The 18,802-nt window shown below is 45.5% G+C and overlaps 1 protein-coding gene across 8 annotated transcripts in view; it reads left to right on the forward strand.

The window, feature by feature from the left end:
- The window catches only part of DLG2 (discs large MAGUK scaffold protein 2), a 1,647,444-nt gene that overhangs the window by 179,705 nt on the left and 1,448,937 nt on the right, over nucleotides 1-18,802 (forward strand). For all 8 annotated transcript variants that reach the window (XR_009555217.1, XM_060234983.1, XM_060234984.1 and 5 more), the window contains exon 4: nucleotides 11,974-12,077. Coding sequence is in view for 7 of the 8 variants with exons in the window: in XM_060234983.1 (XP_060090966.1) it covers nucleotides 11,974-12,077 (104 nt within the window). In the remaining variant the exon portion in view is untranslated. The remainder of the gene's footprint in view (nucleotides 1-11,973; nucleotides 12,078-18,802) is intronic.

The raw sequence follows: 18,802 nt of genomic DNA on the forward strand, positions 1-18,802 counted from the left end.
TTGACACCAAGCCAGCTGGAGCTGCATTCCTGCTCAAAAACCCACCTGGAGCCCATCTTCCTAAGTGGCCATTTTCTCCAGGGGAACAGATCTCTGTTGCCTGGAGATAGCTTGAATCCTAGGAGATCTCCATCCACTACCTGGAGGTTGGCAATGCTACAATTTTCTGCATCTGAAATTGCCCCAGGGGTGGATATTTGACCTGCTAGGGAGCCATGCATGCTATTTAAAGTTTGCTTTCTGGGTTCCGTTGATGTGGTTTCAGCACCTTATTTCTTTCGCTCATCACGATCTCTCCTGGCACAAGCCCCATACTCTTCAGGAGGGCTTGTGCTAACCTTGGAAGATCGATCCACTTGTCGAAGCTGTCTTCTTTATGTTAAATTCTGTCTTAGCATTAGGGATGTCATTTGCAGAGCAACTGACTGGACAATCTGTTCAGTGCTGCAAGCCAAACTTGGAGACCTCCAGAGCTTTCTGGGACTCTGGTGTGGCAAGAGGAGATTGCGTGTCCTTTTTTTATTGTATACTGTGTGCAAAATTCAGTAATGTTTAAGCATATGCAATTTAATAATAGCAATCCCTTGCTTTCTGGTCACGGTGTCCTTGGCTTCCTGGAAATGCGTGCCGGAAGTTGTATGTTGGGGACTAGATCAGAAGCAGTTTTAATTCTGGTATCCAGCACTTCAATTCATACGCTGACCGGTTGGTCGTGATAGTGTCGCCAGCCTGCATCTGGCAATCTCAGAAACTTTTCGGGGTGGAACATGGGGAGGGGGGGCACTGCATGATGTGATGATGTCCCTCCTGGGTGGAGACTCAGAATTGATGTCCCTGCATCGAGTGACACTCTAGGAATTCTCTCAATCTCTGTGGTAAAGACCATGGGTACCTATTGTACCATAGAGTTTCCCCTGCCAAATGGCTATAGCGTCTGGGAAAACCATAGAGTTTTCCCGGAATCACCTAGAGCGCTCGCCACGCGACGTCGCTGGTGCGATGACGTCACTTCCGGGTGATGTCATCGCGCTGATGACATCAGGGGAGGTTCCCCCCACTGGCCCAATGTGGGCCGGCGGGTTGGAAACCTCCCAGGCAGGGGAACCCCTGCCCGGGGCCAGGGGCTTGGCAGCCCTAAGCATATTGTCTGTCTCTCTTCTTTCTTCCAGCCATCTCTTTCTGCAAACGCCCCAATGCATCTTTTGGCCCAAAGCATCCTCTCGTCCCTGGAACCTACTTAAATTGTTGCTGAGGTTCTGGGGTGAAGTTTCCTCACTGCAAAACAGCCCCTCCTAAGTCCCTCTCGGTCCCTGCGTTTTGGCAGAAGACTGTTAGAGTGAAGCAAGCGCATGCAGATTAATTTAAGAACTTCCTTATCGTAGCAACCCAATTTCTGGTGGGGGGAGGGACAGGAAGGAATGACATGATGAAGAACGACACAGGGAAAATGAGAATATCAAGTCGTTATGGCAATTGACACGAGGTAGGCAGTGATCGATATAGCTGGCCTTAAACAGAGTGAGCTGAGAAAGGGAGAAGCGCATTGTCTTTGCTAATTAGAATATTGCCCAAATAGTACTACAGTCATTAGTCATGCTTACTACCTCTAATTACTTTTCTCCCTTCTTTTCTTTTTCTTTTTTTTTCATTTCCAATTACTTGGACTCGTTTTCAGATTTTGCTTCCTTACATTTGTGCAGAGACTGGTTGCCGCTTGTACTGTTGCAACTCTTGGTTTAACACCATGGGAGCCAAATAATGGTAGAATCATTTCTGTGGCCTTGATCTTGTGTACCCCTGTGGGGTTTACATGCAATATATAATTAAGCAGGGCTTTTCTGTAGCAGGAACTCCTTGGCATATTAGGCCCCACCCCCCTGATGTAGCCAATCCTCCAAGAGCTTACAATAGGCCCTGTAAGAAGAGCCCTGTATGCTCTTGGAGGATTGGCTACATCAGGGGGGTGGCCTAATATGCAAAGAAGTTCCTGCTACAAAAAAGACCTGTAATTAGGTTAAAAAAAATTCTCCAAAAATTTTCTCCAATTTCCTCTTGCATTGTGTTCAGTGGGGGAAATAATAGATCAGGGGTGTCAAACATGCAGTTTGGGGGCCAAATCAGGCCCCCAGAGGGCTCATATCAGGCCCCCGAGCGAATGGCTATTGTCTGCTTCTTTCTCCCTCTCTCTTACTTCCTTCTGCATCACAGCTTGCTTTGCAAGGCTTGCTCAATCGCACAGGAGCTACAGATCAAAGCCTTTGTTTTCTCCATTGTCTGAGGCTCCTCCCTTGGGAAGGGAAAGGGGTGAGGCAGAGGTTTCATTGCTGGGCTCCTCTCAATCACCCTTTGTCTTAGAAATATTTGCCTTAAATGCTTTGGAATCAATAGAGTGCCTTGTCTAAAATAATTACTTGAAAACTTGGACTTAATCACACAATTAATCAATTGAACCCACAAAATATACAGAGTGGACATAAAACCACTTTGATGGCATAGTTTGATACATGCCGTTACTATCTGGGGTTCACTGAGGAGGAAGTCATCGGAACAAGGGATTATCTAGTATCGTGTGGACTAGGACTTCATATTAGATTTCTCATGGTCTTGATGGTTTCCATTTGAGAACTAATGAGTGTGAATTTATTAAGGACTTTGTGAATTAATTTCTTTGCTTATTGGACTTTATGCACTCTGCCTGTTGATTTAATGCTCCATATTGAGAGGCAATAATACTGTGTAAAATATAACAAGATTCTGTCATCATTGACAGTAATGAAAATTGTTCTTTATTTGTGTGCCATTACAGCTAACCAGTGTGTTGGTTTAATTTGGTCTCTCAATCGCACAGCAGAGCTACTGAGCCAAGCCTCTCTTCCTTCTGTTGGTTGAGGCTCTTCCCTCTCCTGGTCCCCTGGGGAAGGAAGGAATGAGCCAGAGCTTCCTTTGCCCAGTTCCCTGGATCCCGTAGGAGAGATACAAAGAAAGCACCTTTAAGACCGACAAATGCTATGTTTTAAGCACATTTTAAGGTTTTTTTATTTAATAAAAAACTTTTTAAATTGTGTTTGTCTTTGTCCTTTATAAAGTTTATATCTCTGCTACTTAATCTTAAATAGATGCACATATGGCCCGGCCCAACGTGGCCTGGCCTGATAAGGTCTCAGTTTGGTGTAGTTTGGTGTAGTGGTTAAGTGCGTGAACTCTTATCTGGGAGAACCGGGTTTGATTCCCCACTCCTCCACTTGCACCTGCTAGCATGGCCCTGGGTCAGCCATAGCTCTGGCAGGTGTTGTCCTTGAAAGGGCAGCTGCTGTGAGAGCCCTCTCCAGCCCCACCCACCTCACAGGGTGTCTGTTGTAGGGGAGGAAGGTAAAGGAGATTGTGAGCTACTCTGGGACTCTTCGGAGTGGAGGGCAGGATATAAATCTAATATCTTCATCTACCTCACAGGGTGTCTGTTGTGGGGGAGGAAGGTAAAGGAGATTGTGAGCCAGTCTGAGACTCTTCAGAGTGGAGGGCGGGATATAAATCTAATATCTTCATCTACCTCACAGGGTGTCTGTTGTGGGGGGGAAGGTAAAGGAGATTGTAAGCCGCTCTGAGACTCTTCAGAGTGGAGGGCGGGATATAAATCCAATATCTTCTTCATCTTCTTATTTATGTCAGATCCAGTCCTTATGAGTTCGACACTCCTGGAATAGACAATCTGGTTTATTAACATGAGCTGCAGTTTATAATTCATGCAATGTTTGCTATTTTCCTTAAGAAATGAGATCCCACTGGCCATTTTATGGCGCTAAGGGTGTGTGTCCAACCATCCACAGATGTGGTGAACGAGATATGAAATGCCCATGAACACCCATGAAACTGCCTTATGCCGAATCAAACTATTGGCCAACCAAGGCCAATATTGTCTACTCAGGGTCTCATGCTGAGGTCTTTCTCACTACCTAATGCCTGGTCCTTTCAACTGGAGCTGTTGGGGATTGAACCTGGGGACCTTTTGCATGCCGAGCAGATGCTCCACCACTGAGCCACAGCCCCTCCTCAATACTCGGGTAGAGTCAAATCACTTTATTTTCACGGGTGATGGACTACCATCAAACCCAGCATATATTTTCTTCCGGTTGATCCCTTCCAACCTGTAAGCTTATATATATGCGCGCAATTCATTGTTTTCTATTCTGAGTGCCTACCGGCGCATGCCAGCATTCATCTCGGGAGGCTCCGTAGTCCTGGTATATCTGCTAAATTAATTAATTTACATTAATATGCTGTGAAATTAGGCATGTGTGGCTGCGTCATTTGCTCTTTTCCCCTGTAGCTCTTTAAACGTCTTAATGGTTTGTACAGCATTTATTTTCAAAGCGGTTAATTTAATAAAAGTCAATATCTCCAAGCGCCGGGAAGTCCTCAGAGCTTTTCATTACCGGAGATGATAGATTCATTGACAGATTCCTATTGTCACCAAGAAATGCCAAAAGAACATCGTTTCAGCAGCATGTTGTTGGGGGAACAAACGATCGGCGATAGATGTGTAAAATTATATTAATCCATTAAATATATGCACACTTCTTTCATGCACCATGCTTAGCGCTGTGACTGATCTTTAACGCCATCATCGGATGGCAACCTCGCAATTGCTGTGACAGTTTATTGTTTGCTTTTATGCAACGGGATTAACATAGCGAGCGATGTTCTGCAATATGTCGCCGCTTTAAAGCTACAACTGCATCGCAGCTTGAAAGGAGAGTCAAAGTGAAATGGAAATAAATCAGGATGGGGGAGAGCTGTCCCCCTCTCACCGTTTTCGCCCCGTCTGCTGGAGAATCCTGGGAATTGTGGTTTGCCGTTGAGATTTGAGGGTGCTTTGTGAGAAGCAGGGGGTGGGTCATTTCGTAGAAAAAGAGGTGCCGAAGCTCATTAGCGCAACTCTTTTGCACAACTCATTTGCATATGCCACACACTCCTGACATCACTGGATGTTGTGCTAAATTATATCAGCTCAGCATCTACCTTAAAATGCTTCTTGAATTATAATTAAGAACATAAGAGAAGCCATGTTAGATCACTGGCCCACCCAGTCCAACACTCTGTGTCACACAATGGCCAAAAAAATTTATATTATATATATATATATATATATATATATATATATATATATATATATATATATATATATATATATATATATATATACACACACACACACACACACACACACACACATATATGCATATATACATATACACACACATATACACACTGTGGCTAATAGCCACTGATGGACCTCTGCTCCATATTTTTATCTAACCCCCTCTTGAAGGTGGCTATGCTTGTGGCCGCCACCACCTCCTGTGACAGTGAATTCCACATGTTAATCACCCTTTGAGTGAAGAAGTACTTCCTTTTATCCGTTTTAACCTGTCTGCTCAGCAACTTCATCGAATGCCCACGAGTTCTTGTATTGTGAGAAAGGGAGAAAAGTACCTCTTTCTCTAGTTTCTCCATCCCATGTATTATCTTGTAAATTGGCATAAGAAGAAGAAGGCCGCAGATTTATACCCTACCCTTCTCTCTGAATCAGTCTCAGAGCGGCTTACCATCTCCTTTATCTTCTTCCCCCACAACAGACACCCTGTGAGGTGGGTGGGGCTGAAAAACTGATCGCCTTTCAAGACAACTCTTGAAAGAGCTATGGCTGACCCAAGATCCCTCCAGCAGGTGCAAGTGGAGGAGTGGGGAATCAAACCCAGCTCTCCCAGATAAGAGTCCGCACACTTAACCGCTACACCAAACATGCTTGCAATTTGGAGAAGTTCCTACCAGGGAACTCCTTTTAAGAGCACTGTGGGGGCATGATGGGAGGAGGGGCTTTTGCCTTCCCAATGGTGTTGGGTGCCTTATTTGGCAACATACCTGCCTGGTGCCTTCAGGTCAGAAAAAAAACACCAAGAGGAGAAGATGTCCTTGCTCCCCCTGTGCATGGCAGCCTTCACCAGAAGGCGCCCCTGTGGCACTGTTGAAAGGTGTTCCATAGTGGGAACTTACTGTACAGCAGGGGTGGCCAAACCTGCTTAACATAAGAGCCACATAGAATAAATGCCAGATGTCTGAGAGCTGCAAGACAAGAACATCAAATGTCTGAGAGCCTCAAGACATGAACGTCAGATGTTTGAAGGAAGGAAGGCAGGCAGGCAGGCAGGCAGGCAGGAAGGAAGGAAGGAAGGAAGGAAGGAAGGAAGGAAGGAAGGAAGGAAGGAAGGAAGGAAGGAATAGATGGGGAGGGAGGAGGTTGGGAGAGGAGGTAGAAAGAAAGCAACTTTAAATGCATTCTCCAAGCTGCCAGCCAACAGGGCAGTGGGGGCTTCAGGAGCCACACAATATGTGTGAAGGAGCCACATGTGGCCACCCCTGCTTTACAGAGTGGGTACATGCAGCCAATGGATCGGATCCACTGTGATATCAGCTGATTGGCTGTCAAAGAAGAGTTTCTCGAGCCTTGTAGCACACAACGAGGGTTGTGAATGTTATTATTTGAGAACCACTTTTAATTTAAACAAGCTGTTGTATCGTTATCTCCAGGGCTACTGATGCAGATTGGTTGCTTGACCTTTAGAGCTTTGCTTGAGAAATGGTCAAATGGCCCTTCACTGCCTGTCAATGTGATTTTGTTAAATGTGTTTGCTAAGCAGAACCGATACGCTGGGTTCATGGTTTGTCTTCAGAGACTGTGAAGGAACAAACTCATAAGCCCGCTCTGTTTCTTTGAGCTGGTCCCTTTGGAGATCGGGAAACTCTGCATCCATCCCAAGTCTTGGCTTGGTGCCATGGGAGAGGAGAGCCAGTTTGGTGTAGTGGTTAAGTGCACGGACTCTTATCTGGGAGAACCGGGTTTGATTCCCCACTCCTCCACTTGCAGCTGCTGGAACGGCCTTGGGTCAGCCATAGCTCTTGCAGAGGTTGTCCTTGAAAGGGCAGCTGCTGTGAGAGCCCCCTCAGCCCCACCCACCTCACAGGGTGTCTGTTGTGGGGGAGGAAGGTAGAGGAGATTGTAAGCCGCTGTGAGTCTCTGATTCAGACAGAATTGCTCCAGTGGGTTACCAAAAACTAACTAGGGCTCCAGTTACCCAGACTAAATAACGTACTTGCAATCTGCTTTCAGTGCACTTTCTAGCTGATTGTGCCAGTTCACACAGTAAAATCCAGTTAGAAAGTGCATTGAAAGTGGGTTGAAAGTGCATTATTTAGTCTGGGTGATCACAGCCTGAGAGTATCTCCTGCTAAATGGTGTTACAAATCTAGCACCGCCCCCCCCCACATTGCTGCTTAATGGCTCTGCCTAGTTGTCATGCCTCTTCCTTTGCTCCTACAAGCTAATACAGAGTGATCTATCACAACTTTTACGATTCTGAGCTATTGCATTCCAAGGAACAGTGGGTTTTCTCACTTATCCACTCCATTACTGCACTTCAGATAACAGGAGTGAAGAAGTGTGGTATATTTCCAGAGACTAGGCTTCTAGCATTCAACGTATAAGAAAGTTAGTAAATGAATAAAAGGAATACATGGATTCTTCTCAAACATTTGGACTGAGAGAGGGCATAAAGAAAAAGTGGAAGCACGTGACTCCTTCCCTGTGTTCTGTATTTTCCCTAAATTAGTATTACTTGAAGTTGCTGTAGTTAAAGTTTGGCATTACCTTAGTTCTCATTGTTGGGACTTATAGTCCCTTGTCACATAGGCAAGATAGTGTCCCTATGTAAAAGTTTAGTCTAGCCTTTCCAACGAGCTGCTCCAGACACAAGAGCAAGAGAGAATTCATAGTTTCCACTTGGGAGAGTCTGCCCCCCCCCACCCCCTGGAGTTATCTTGAACCTTCCTGCTTTAAGAGGAGCATAAGAACATGTTGATGTCCACTCCCGCAGCCTTGACCCTTTGGAGTGCCTCACAATCCTCTCTGGTTCTCACTGCCCTGAAAAATTTAGTGTCATTCGGAAACTTAACCACTTCACTGCTTACTCTCAACTCCAAATCATTAATGAACAAGTTAAAAAGCATCGGACCCAGTACTGAGCCACTGCTTACCACCCTCCGCTGCGAAAATTGCCCATTTATACTCTGTTTCCTATTAATTAACAAGTTTTTGATTCACAAGAGGACCAATCCTTTTACCCCATGACTCTCGAGCTTACAAAGGAGCCTTTGATGAGGAACTTTATCAAAAGCTTTCTGGAAGTCAAGGTAAACAACATAAATTGGGTCCCCTTTGTCCACATGTTTGTTCACCCCCTTAAAGAATTCTAACAGGTTAGTAAGACGAGATCTTCCCTTACAGAACCCATACGGAGGTTGATTCCACACTCACCTTTCTCCAGGGCAGGCTTCCGTTTCTGGGTGGAGCAAACTGGCGATTTCGCACCAGTTGCTCCGCGCCAGCATCTTGCAGGAGGCAAACCCACGATTTGCCCTGCCACAGTGTAAACCTGAAAAAACAGGTTTACACTGCAGTGGGACAAATTGCGAGTTTGCCCTGCTCAATTGGTGTGAAATCGCCAGTTTGCTCCGCCCAGAAACGGAAGCCTGCCCCGGAGAAAGGTGAGTGTGGAATCAGTCGTAGTCTTCCTCAATAAAGCACTCATTATCTAGTCATTTAGCTCTTAGCCATCTCTGTCTCTTTAGGAATGACATTCTAGCAGGGTGTGAGATAGTCAAGGCTTTTTTTTTTTTGAGCAGAAATGCACAGGAACTCAGTTCCAGCTGGCTTGGCCAGGGCTGTGGCTCAAAAAAGGCCTCTGGCAGAGGGAAGGCACCAGGCAGCCACATGTTCCCAGACCATGCGTTCCATCCTTTCTGCTGCCTCCAGCCTCCAATGGGCTTGCAAAGAGAATGAGAGATGTGGAGCTGTCCATGAGTGCCCCCTCCTAGGAGAAGCTGGGCCTGTTGATGCCCATCCTGCACACATGGCCCTCTCTCTCCGACCATGTTTTTTTGGGGGAAACGAGGTCTCTCATTGGGCTCTGTGAGAACACGCATCGATGAAATACAACTGATGGCACTGTATGTGTCAATATGTGTGGGAAGTAACCTACCAAACAGGGGATGTCACTTCCAGTGATGGCAGGGGGTGTGACCTGATATGCAAATGAGTTCCTGCTGGGCTTTTTCTACAAAAAAGCCCTGGAGATGGTATGCCGTTGTCTTACTTTGGACAGAGCCATTAACAAATATAAGCACCCAAATACCTTGTGCTTGATGGCTGATTCCTCCCCTCTCCCTTCATGCCAGTTCTGAGTTTGCAGCTGGTTTCAACACACATCGTTTCAGAGAGCAGCTAAGTTCAAGTCCAGGAGCACCTTAGAGACCCACAAGATTTTTGGGGTATACACTTTTGCAGGCCTTAAATTCAGCAGGAGCTGAATTAATCCCTGGATTAAGAGAGCTGGCAGCCAGCCAGCCACCAGAAGCTTTGCCACACCCCCAGCAGCCCTCATTAACCCCTGGAGAAGCCCACACCACCCTTTCTCCACTTCTTATGTGATTTTGGGTGGCAGATGGCTTGCTGGCCTTTTGACTGTGGAAGGATGGTGGCCAAGGAGAGCCCCAGGTGAGTGAGGCCTGCTTGGGCCGGCTGGGTCTCTAGTCAGCCCAAGCAGGCCTCGCTCGCCTGGGGCTCTCCTTTCTTGTGTTGGATTGCTTTTGGCTGGTGAGGAGGATATGCTAATGAGCCCCACCACCTATTTTTCTACAAAACGGCCCCTGCACTTTAGAGGTTCAAAGCTAATATCTGACAAAAGGAGCTTTGACTCTTGAAAATGTGTACCCTGAAAACTTTGGGGGGCTCTAAGAGGCGACTGGACCTGAATCTGACACAAAGAGTGCAGTCACCACAATGATATTGGGTTGAATTCCTGGGTGGGCAGCATTTCTTCTCAGGAGCTTTACAACTTGCATAAGATCCGGACACTACAAGTTGTGATTTTGCCAGCATAAGAAATAAAGTCCACTACAGGAATATGAAGATGACGGAGGTGGGCTTCTTTGGTGTAGAGGTGAAGAGCAGTGGACTCTAATCCAGAGAACCGTGTTTAATTCCTCACTCCTCCGCATAAAGCCAGCTGGGTGATCTTGGGTCAACCACAGCAGCCTCAGCCCCACTTAGCTCACAAGGTGTCTGTTGTGGGGAGAGGAAGGGGAAAGTGATTTTAGGCTGCTCTAGGGCTGCCAAGCCCCCGGGCCAGGCAGGGGTTCTCCCACCCTGGAGGTTCCCAACACACTGGCCCACATTGGGCCAGCAGGGGGAACCTCTCCCAATGTCGCCAGTGTGATGATGTCACCCAGAAGGGACGTCATTGCGCCGGTGATGTCGTGTGCTGGCTGCTCTGGGCATTTCCAGGAAAACTCTATGGTTTTCCTGGACACTCTAGCAATTTTGGAGGGAAAACTCTATGGTACAATAGGTACGGGAGGCCCCAGGGGACTTGGCAACCCTAAGCTGCTCCGAGACGCCTTCAGGTAGTGAAGAATGGGCTGTAAATCCAACTCCTCCTCTTGCTCGGTTTTCCTTGGGTCCCACTGAATTATAAGGAAGATAAAACAGAGCGCATTCTGGGAGATTTAACAGGGCGAAAACCTGCCCCTATTGGGATCACCATGCTAGGCTTAACCCTGCCTGGGTCGTGTTTCTTGAGAACACACCTTCACATATAAAGAGTGTCTCAAAACTGATGGGATGTGCAGAGGGCTTTTTTTGTAGCAGGAACTCCTTTGCATATTAGGTCACATACCCCTGATGTAGCCAATCCTCCAAGAGCTTACAGGGCTCTTTTTTGTAGGCTCTTGGAGGATTGGCTACATCCTGGGTGTGTGCCCTAATCTGCAAAGGAGTTCCTGCTACAAAAAAGCTTTGGATGTGCAGAAGCTCGTTTCAGCACATATAGACGCTTAAAAAAAAAAAAGAAATTATTAACAGGCCCTATCACTATAGTATTAACATTTGCCGACACGCTCAACTTTTATGACCATTTTGATGTATGGACAACAGTGAATATAATCAGAAGAGGGCAATTTTCTATTTTCTGTTTTGCTACTTTATAATTATGGCCGCTGAAGAAAAGGCCGATGCAGATACAGCTCAGCCGTTTCATTCATCAATATGCAGCGAATACCATCGATTGAACTTGAGAGCATTATAATTATCATCTGACGAAATTAGTTTGTTTAAACTGCTGGTGGGTCACACATTACAGGGACCGACGCTGGTTGAATATTTCACAGCGAAAACAGCGATGGGAGAGAAGCCAGAGTCTGACAAACAAGAAGCAGTGTAAAAAGACAATCAGGTGTAGTGGTTAAAGCAGGGGTGTCAAACGTGCGGCCCGGGAGCTCCTGTCAGGCTCCTCGAACAAATGGCTGTCATCTGCTTCCTTCTTTCTCTTTCTCTTGCTTCCTTCTGCATAAGAGCTTGCTTTGCAAGGCTTGCTCAATTGCACAGGAGCTACAGAGCAAAACTTCTGTTTTCTCCATTGGTTGAGGCTCCTCCCTTGGAGGAGCAGAGGAATGGCTTGCTTTGTCAGGCGCTCTCAGTCACACATCAGAACTACCGAGCCAAGCCTCTCTTCTCTCTATTGGCTGAGGCTCCTCCCTCTCCTAGTTCCATGGGGAAGGAAGGAAAGAGCCAGAGCTTCCTTTGCGCTCCTTCCTTCCTTCCTTCCTTCCTTCCTTCCTTCCTTCCTTCCTTCCTTCCTTCCTTCCTTCCTTCCTTCCTTCCTTCCCTTGTGGCTCTCAAACGTCTGACGTTTATTCCATGTGGCTCTTACATTAAGCAAGTTTGGCCACCCATGGTCCAGTCCAAAGCAGTGTCAATGAACTCAGAAGGGTGCAGCTCTGCTTAGAATCGTATCATTCTTCAGTTACAAACTCACGCTGTTTTGCTCAATGTTTAGGTGAAACATCTCCCCTCTTTATTTCCAGACATCTGCTTCCAATGGGCCAGACAAATGGGTAACAAGCACAGACCAGGACAAGGGGAACCAGTCTTTGGAGAACCATTCCACAGAGAGAAACTGCAAAGGTAAGTATGTTGACTCTATTTTGATTTGTTTTGGTTCGCGAAAGCGGGGCTAGGAAGGAACCTTTCCTCAATTTCTGCATCTTTCTCTGGAATGCATTTGCGTGCTTTCAAGTTTAATTGGAGAGGGTTCAGATGGGCACTGGGGACCTGACAGATGGTTCTCAAAGAGAAATCCTGTAGAAAAAGGCCAAAGATACGTTTGGCCTAGAAAAATAAAGAGGGCCGGTGGACAGATCCTGTAGGTGACGATACAAAGCTGTCTTGATTCAGACACTGGAATTTCTAGATCACTTCTATCTGGAAGGAGCTCTCTGCCGTTTCAGCAGAGGAAGTTCTTTTCCCATCACCTGCTGCCTAAGACCCTTTATCTGGAAATCAAAGCAATGCAATACTTTAAGCAGCCCTCATTTTGGGCAGGAGTGGAGCCTCTGAATTTTATTGTGCTTTCTTTCTTAAAAGTAAAAGGTAAAGGTCGTCTCCTGTGCAAGCATGAGCTGTTTCCGAACCTTGGGGTGACATTGCTTTCACCTTTTTCACGACAAACTTTTTACTGGGGTTGTTTACCATTGCCTTCCCCAGTCATCTACACTTTACCCCCAGCAAGCTGGATACACATTTTACCAACCTTGGAAGTATGGAAGACTGAGTCAACCTCGAGCCAGCTCCCTGAATCCAACTTCTGCCAGAATCGAACTCAGGTTATGAGCAGAGCTTAGGGACTGCAGTACTGTAGCTTTACCACTCTGTGCCACAGGGCCTTCCTTCCTTCCTTCCTTCCTTCCTTCCTTCCTTCCTTTCTTTCTTTTCTTTCTTATTTTTCTTTCTTTTCTTTCTTTCTTTCTTTCTTTCTTTCTTTCTTTTCTTTCTTTCTTTTCTTTCTTTCTTTCTTTCTTCTTTCCTTCTTTCCTTCTTTCTTCTTTCTTTCTTTCTTTCTTTCTTTCTTTTTTCTTTCTTTCTTTCTTTCTTTCTTTCTCTTTCTTTCTTTCTTTCTTTCTTTCCTTTCTTTCTTTCTTTCTTTCTTTCTTTCTTTCTTTCTTTCTTTCTTCTTTCCCCGCACCAAAAAAACCCGCAACCCCTTGCTTCTGGGCTCCATTGTTCAAACCCCCTGTGAGAATTTTGCTGAACTATAAGATTTGACAAACTTTCAAACATTTTTCCCAACAGAAAATGGGAAAATAAACAAAACGTATAAAGCAGACAGATGGAAATCTTCCTCATGCCACTTTGGCCACATAGGAGAAAGTCATTTAAAAAGTATGATGGGAGTAAGGTTTTATTATGACAATTATAATTCAAGAAGCATTTTAAAGTAGATGCTGAACTGATATAATTTAGTACAGTGGTCCCAACCGTTTGGGCACCAGGACCGGTTTTGTGGAAGAGAATTTTTTCCATGGACCGAGTGGGAGGGAGGGGTGCAATGGTTTCAGGATGATACAATTGTTCACTTTATTTCCATTAGTTTGGTGTAGTGGTTACATGTGTGGACTCTTATCTGGGAGAACCGGGTTTGATTCCCCACTCCTCCACTTGCAGCTGCTGGAATGGCCTTGGGTCAGCCATATCTCTTGTATGAGTTATCCTTAAAAGGGCAGCTTCTGTCAGAGCTCTCTCAGCCCCATTGCACCTCATAGGGTGTCTGTTGTGGGAGAGGAAAGTAAAGGAGATTATGAGCTGCTTTGAAATTCAAAGTGGAGGGCAAGATATAAATCCAATGTATTATTATTATTACATTGTAATATATAATGAAATAAATATACAACTCACGGCCCAGTTGCTAATAGGTCATGGGACCAGTACCGGTCCACGGCCTGGGGGTTGGGGACCCCTGATTTAGTATACCTTCTGATGATGTCAGGGGTGTGTTGCATAAGTAAATGAGTTTGGTGTAGTGGTTAAGTGCATGGACTCTTATCTGGGAGAATCGGGTTTAATTCCCCACTCCTCCACTTGCAGCTGCTGGAATGGCCTTGGGTTAGCCATAGCTCTCACAGGAGTTGTCCTTGAAAGGGCAGCTTCTGTGAGAGCCCTCAGCCTCACCCATCTCACAGGGTGTCTGTTGTGGGGGGAGAAGATATAGGAGATTGTAAGCCTCTCTGAGTCTCTGATTTATGAGAGAAAGGCGGGGTATAAATCTGCAATTCTTCTCCTTATGCAAATGAGTTGTGCTAATGAGCTCTTGCACACTCTTTTCCATGAAATGACCCCTGATTAACATAAGCATTACTTTTCAGAATAGGAAGATTTCTAGTCAGAAATCAGTGACAGCATGCTGCGTTCTCTCTCCCAGAACTGGCTGCGCTCTGAATTCCACCTGTCTGGCCCACCCATGTTTGTGCTTACCCCTTGGTGAATTTTTTAAAAATTGATATCAGTCTCCACCCCCACCAGTTAGCAATTATGCCTGTGAAGGAAAAGGAGGTAGAGCATAGCTTTAGAAAATCGTTCTTTAAATAACATGCTCACTAGAAGGAAATAAAAGCTTGCAAATTTTTAAAATGACCATGACAAAAAGCTGCTGCACCAGGCCTGTGGTCTGTTTGGTCCCAGATTGTTTGGTCCCGTGGCCAGCCAGTTCCCCTGAAAGGCCAATAAAGGGTGCCTTAGAGGCTAGAGCTTTCCACTGATGAACTTGCCCGTTAGTGCTAATCAAAGCTTTTTTTGCAGCAGGAACTCCTTTGCTTATTAGGCCACGATCCCCTGATGTAGCCAATCCTCCAAGAGCTTACAGTTGGTCCTGTAAGAACAGCCCTGGAGGATTGGTCCTGTAAGAACAGCCCAGGAGGATTGGCTACACCAGGGGTGTGTGGCAAAGGAGGTGTGGGGCAGAAAGAGATTATTGGAGATTACTGCTGTATATCTCAACAGCACTGGAAGAGATGGTACTATGAACTTGGCACCATTTTACTGGTCCTGCTTTTAACAGCTGTCTGACACCAAAATTAAACTCTTCCTGTAGATTTTAAAAAGGATGAAAGAAGTTCACTGGCTAAATATCTGCACAACAGGTTGCTTTTAAAGGCATGGGAAACACAGCCAGTAAAAAGCTGCAAGCCCCTCATAAATATTCTTTTTGGGATAACTGCAGAAAAGCTTGTATGAACTTTATATAACTTGAAAATAATTCATTAATTGCAGTACAATTCTCTGCTACCTTTCTCAGCAATTTCCCAGTGTTTCAGTCAAGGAAAAGTATGAAAAATAGCTGTCAAAAGATTTTCTTGAAACCAAGCAAGCTTGGTTGTAGCTTGAGACAGGATTCCAGTAGTAGCAGCTGAAGGAAGGGCCTACTAAATGTGTCAGCATATTTTGAGGTAGAGCAGCTGCCAGGGCACAGTGTGGGTGGTACACAGCGCTGGCATTCCTGATGGCAATGGCAGCAGCACTTCCAACTGCATACACTGGCCAGTGCTGTTGAGGAAGGGGTGTGTAGGTGGTGCAGGCAATTGAACATGGGCATTAGGAGTGCTTGCAAGCTGGAGAAGACAAAAAAAACAGGTGCATGCAGGTGTGAGGGTGGAAAGAGAGGACCCTGGGAATGTATGAAAAAGTTGCAGACCACCCACTTTCCACACCCATTTTGGCTCAGCAAGAGTTTCAGAGAGATTTTTCTGAAAATGAAGCTACTTCAGAAGAAGAGGCAGGTTTGGGGGAGTACCCTGGAAGTGACATCATAGGAAAAGGTGGAGTTTTGGTTTTGGTGGAGTTTTGGTTCAGTGTGCCCTGGAAGTAACATCACTTGGCCTTGACCTGGAAGTGACACCACAGGAAATGACATAATTCCTGTCTCCCAGCTCCACCCCCGAAGTCTCCTGGCTCCACCCTCAAATTTTAGTGGGCCACAAAGGAGAAGTGTAAAAATAACCGGACCATGGGAAAGAAAAGTTTGGGAAACCCTGCTCCAAGAGCTTACAAATAAGAGCCTTTTAAGCTCTTGGAGGATTGGCTACATCAGAAGTGTGAAGCCTAATATGCAAAGGAGCTCCTGCTAGAATTCCACCCCGGTAATGACCATGGTATCCTTTGGTGGTCCCCCATGCATGTACTAACCAGGGCTGACTCAGCTTAGCTTTTAACATCATCTGGTGAGATGAGGCTACCTCGGTCAGGGCATTTTGATGTTTATTGTCTTTGAATGTGGGGATTCCCTTCACTCGCTGTGGCTTTCTCTTCTTTCTCATTTTTGATGCTAGCAATTCACCGAATTCACCGAATGCTAGCAATTCACCGAAACAAAAAGTGTAAAGGGGTGCTTGAGGCTGGCAGGAAGGTTCTAGAAGATTCTGTTGGTCATGAGGAAATCCTTGGTTGTCCATTTTTGTAACTGACATCTTAGAGACTAACAGAATTTTAGTCCAGCAAATGCTTTCATGAGTTAGAACTTACTTCAATGGCCACATGTAGCATACGTACATTAGAATGTACTATCTTAATCCTTGTCATTGATTGAACTGAAGCAGCAGGAGAAGATGTTGATATTGGATTATATCCCGCTCTTCACTCTGAATTAATGTAAGAGCCACGTAGAATAAATGTCAGGTGTCTGTCCGAGATGTGAATGTCAGATGTTTGAGAACTGCAAGGAAGGAAGGAAGGAAGGAAGGAAGGAAGGAAGGAAGGAAGGAAGGAAGGAAGGAGGAAGGAAGGAAGGAAGGAAGGAAGGAAGGAAGGAAGAAGATGGAGATGGGAGAGGGAGATAGAGGTAGAAAGAAAGCAACTTGGAGGCCTAAATGGTGACATCCCTAAGTGCAGGTAGTTCATGGGTCATATATATCTTCCAGTTAGCTTTCCCCCCTGGAGGGCTGTGTTGGTTTTCCCTAACGTATTGTGACAGTTACCGGGTAACTGAAGACAAAAGCTGAATGCACTGGCGGTTAAGATTAGTTTTGTGTGGATAAAGGAATACTAGGTTATAGCTGTGTGAGTTCGCCATGAAAGTAAAGGCAGAAATAAGGTCTGAAGTTGTTTTTTATTCTAGCCCTGGTCTATAATAGCCTCACAGCCTGCCCGGATGGAATTAAGATTTCCATTACTGTAACTCAGGCAATATTTTCACAGGTTTTCCAGTAGGCCTTGACAATTCTCAGGGGGGTTTCAAAAACAAATTACCGTACAAGGTTTCCACTCTCCCAGATCCTTCTCCTCTTGCTTTCCATCAAAATAAAAAAGGAAATCACATGAGTATCTCCCTTTTAATTCCGTTATGGGGGAAATAAAAGACTGAGAAAATATAAGTTGATTGCAGTGGGATGGCTATTTGATTCCTTAAATGCCAAAGAAATGTTGCTTTCTTTTTTAATAAGGAAAATGTGGGTTGTTATTATTTCATATCTAGGAGCAGGTCTCATTTTGCAGCAGGAGCTCCTTTGCATATTAGGCCACACACCCCTGATGTAGCCAATCCTCCAAGAGTTTACAGGGCTCTTTTTTACAGGATTGACTATCTTACAAAATACTACATCAGGGGCATGTGGCTTAATATGCAAAGGAGATGGGGTTGACTACATCAGGGGTTTGTGGCCTAATATGCAAAGTGGCTAGGGTTGCCAAGTCCCCAGCTTCCTGTAGCTATTGTACCATAGAGTCTTCCCTCCCAAATGGCTAGAGTGTCTGGGAAAACCATAGAGTTTTCCCAGAAATGCCTAGAGTGGCCCCACGTGCGTGCCACCATTTTTGATGATGTCACTTCTGGATGACATCATCATGCCAGCGAAGTAGGGGGAGGTTCCCCCGCTGGTCCAATGTCGACCAGTGGGTTGGGAACCTCCCTGGTGGGGGAACCTCCGCCCGGACCGGGGGCTTGGCAGACCTAAAAGGAGCTCCTGCTACAAAATGGCCCCTATCTAGGAGCCAATATGCCCAGTCAAAAGAATGTGGGACAGTCCTAGGAAGACTATACCACTTCAGATGAGGGATTTAGTCAAGGACTTCCCCATATCCTGTCCTTCTCAGTCTCCACCCCCCCCCCCCCCCCCCCACAAGATCTCTTGATATTTCCCAATCTGGAGCTGGCATTTATTTGTCCACTCAGTTAGGCTCTTAAATTGAATTTAGAAGGGCAATCCAGAACAGCCTACTCCATTTGTTATAGAAGCCACCCGAAAACACCCCTATTCTGAAATTACTTGCACTTCAGTGAGTGTCTTCATCAATGTCCCCTCTAAGCTGCAGAGTCTTGTGAGCAAAAATTCTACTCTGTGAGCAACTGGCATTAAAGTTGTGAGCTACTGGCTTTAAACTTGTGAGCTACTGCATCAGTTAGTGTGCTCTGGGGGTCATCCTTCCTGAGCTAAGACAAAAATGTGTGAGCTGGAGGTTAAAAATCTGTAAACTAGCTCATGCTAACTCAGCTTAGAGGGAACACTGGTCTTCATTGAAGTCTCCGAAATATTTGGTGAATGTTTGACAGAACATTTCCAAAATAAGTGCTTGTGCGCTACTTGTCTGAGGAGACAGAGTTTATCTCAGAGTCAATCTTTAGGGGAAGCGAGTTGGTAAAGCGTGGTGTCTGGGAAGAACTCACACTTAGTGTTTCATTAACCTTTAGTCTTCCGAGACTGAGGGAAGCTACAGGGACTGGTGGTGATTTCATGTAAAAGCAGTCTGGTCGTTCTAGTTTGGTGGCTTGGGATCCTGACATTCATAACTTTTTTTCCCAAAGCACAGACTGGCTGTTATTTGCTCGCTAGCCTCAGACTACATGACATTATCAATAACTGTACCTTACAT

This window comes from Heteronotia binoei, chromosome 3 (assembly GCF_032191835.1).
Source record: "Heteronotia binoei isolate CCM8104 ecotype False Entrance Well chromosome 3, APGP_CSIRO_Hbin_v1, whole genome shotgun sequence".
Taxonomy (NCBI): domain Eukaryota; kingdom Metazoa; phylum Chordata; class Lepidosauria; order Squamata; family Gekkonidae; genus Heteronotia; species Heteronotia binoei.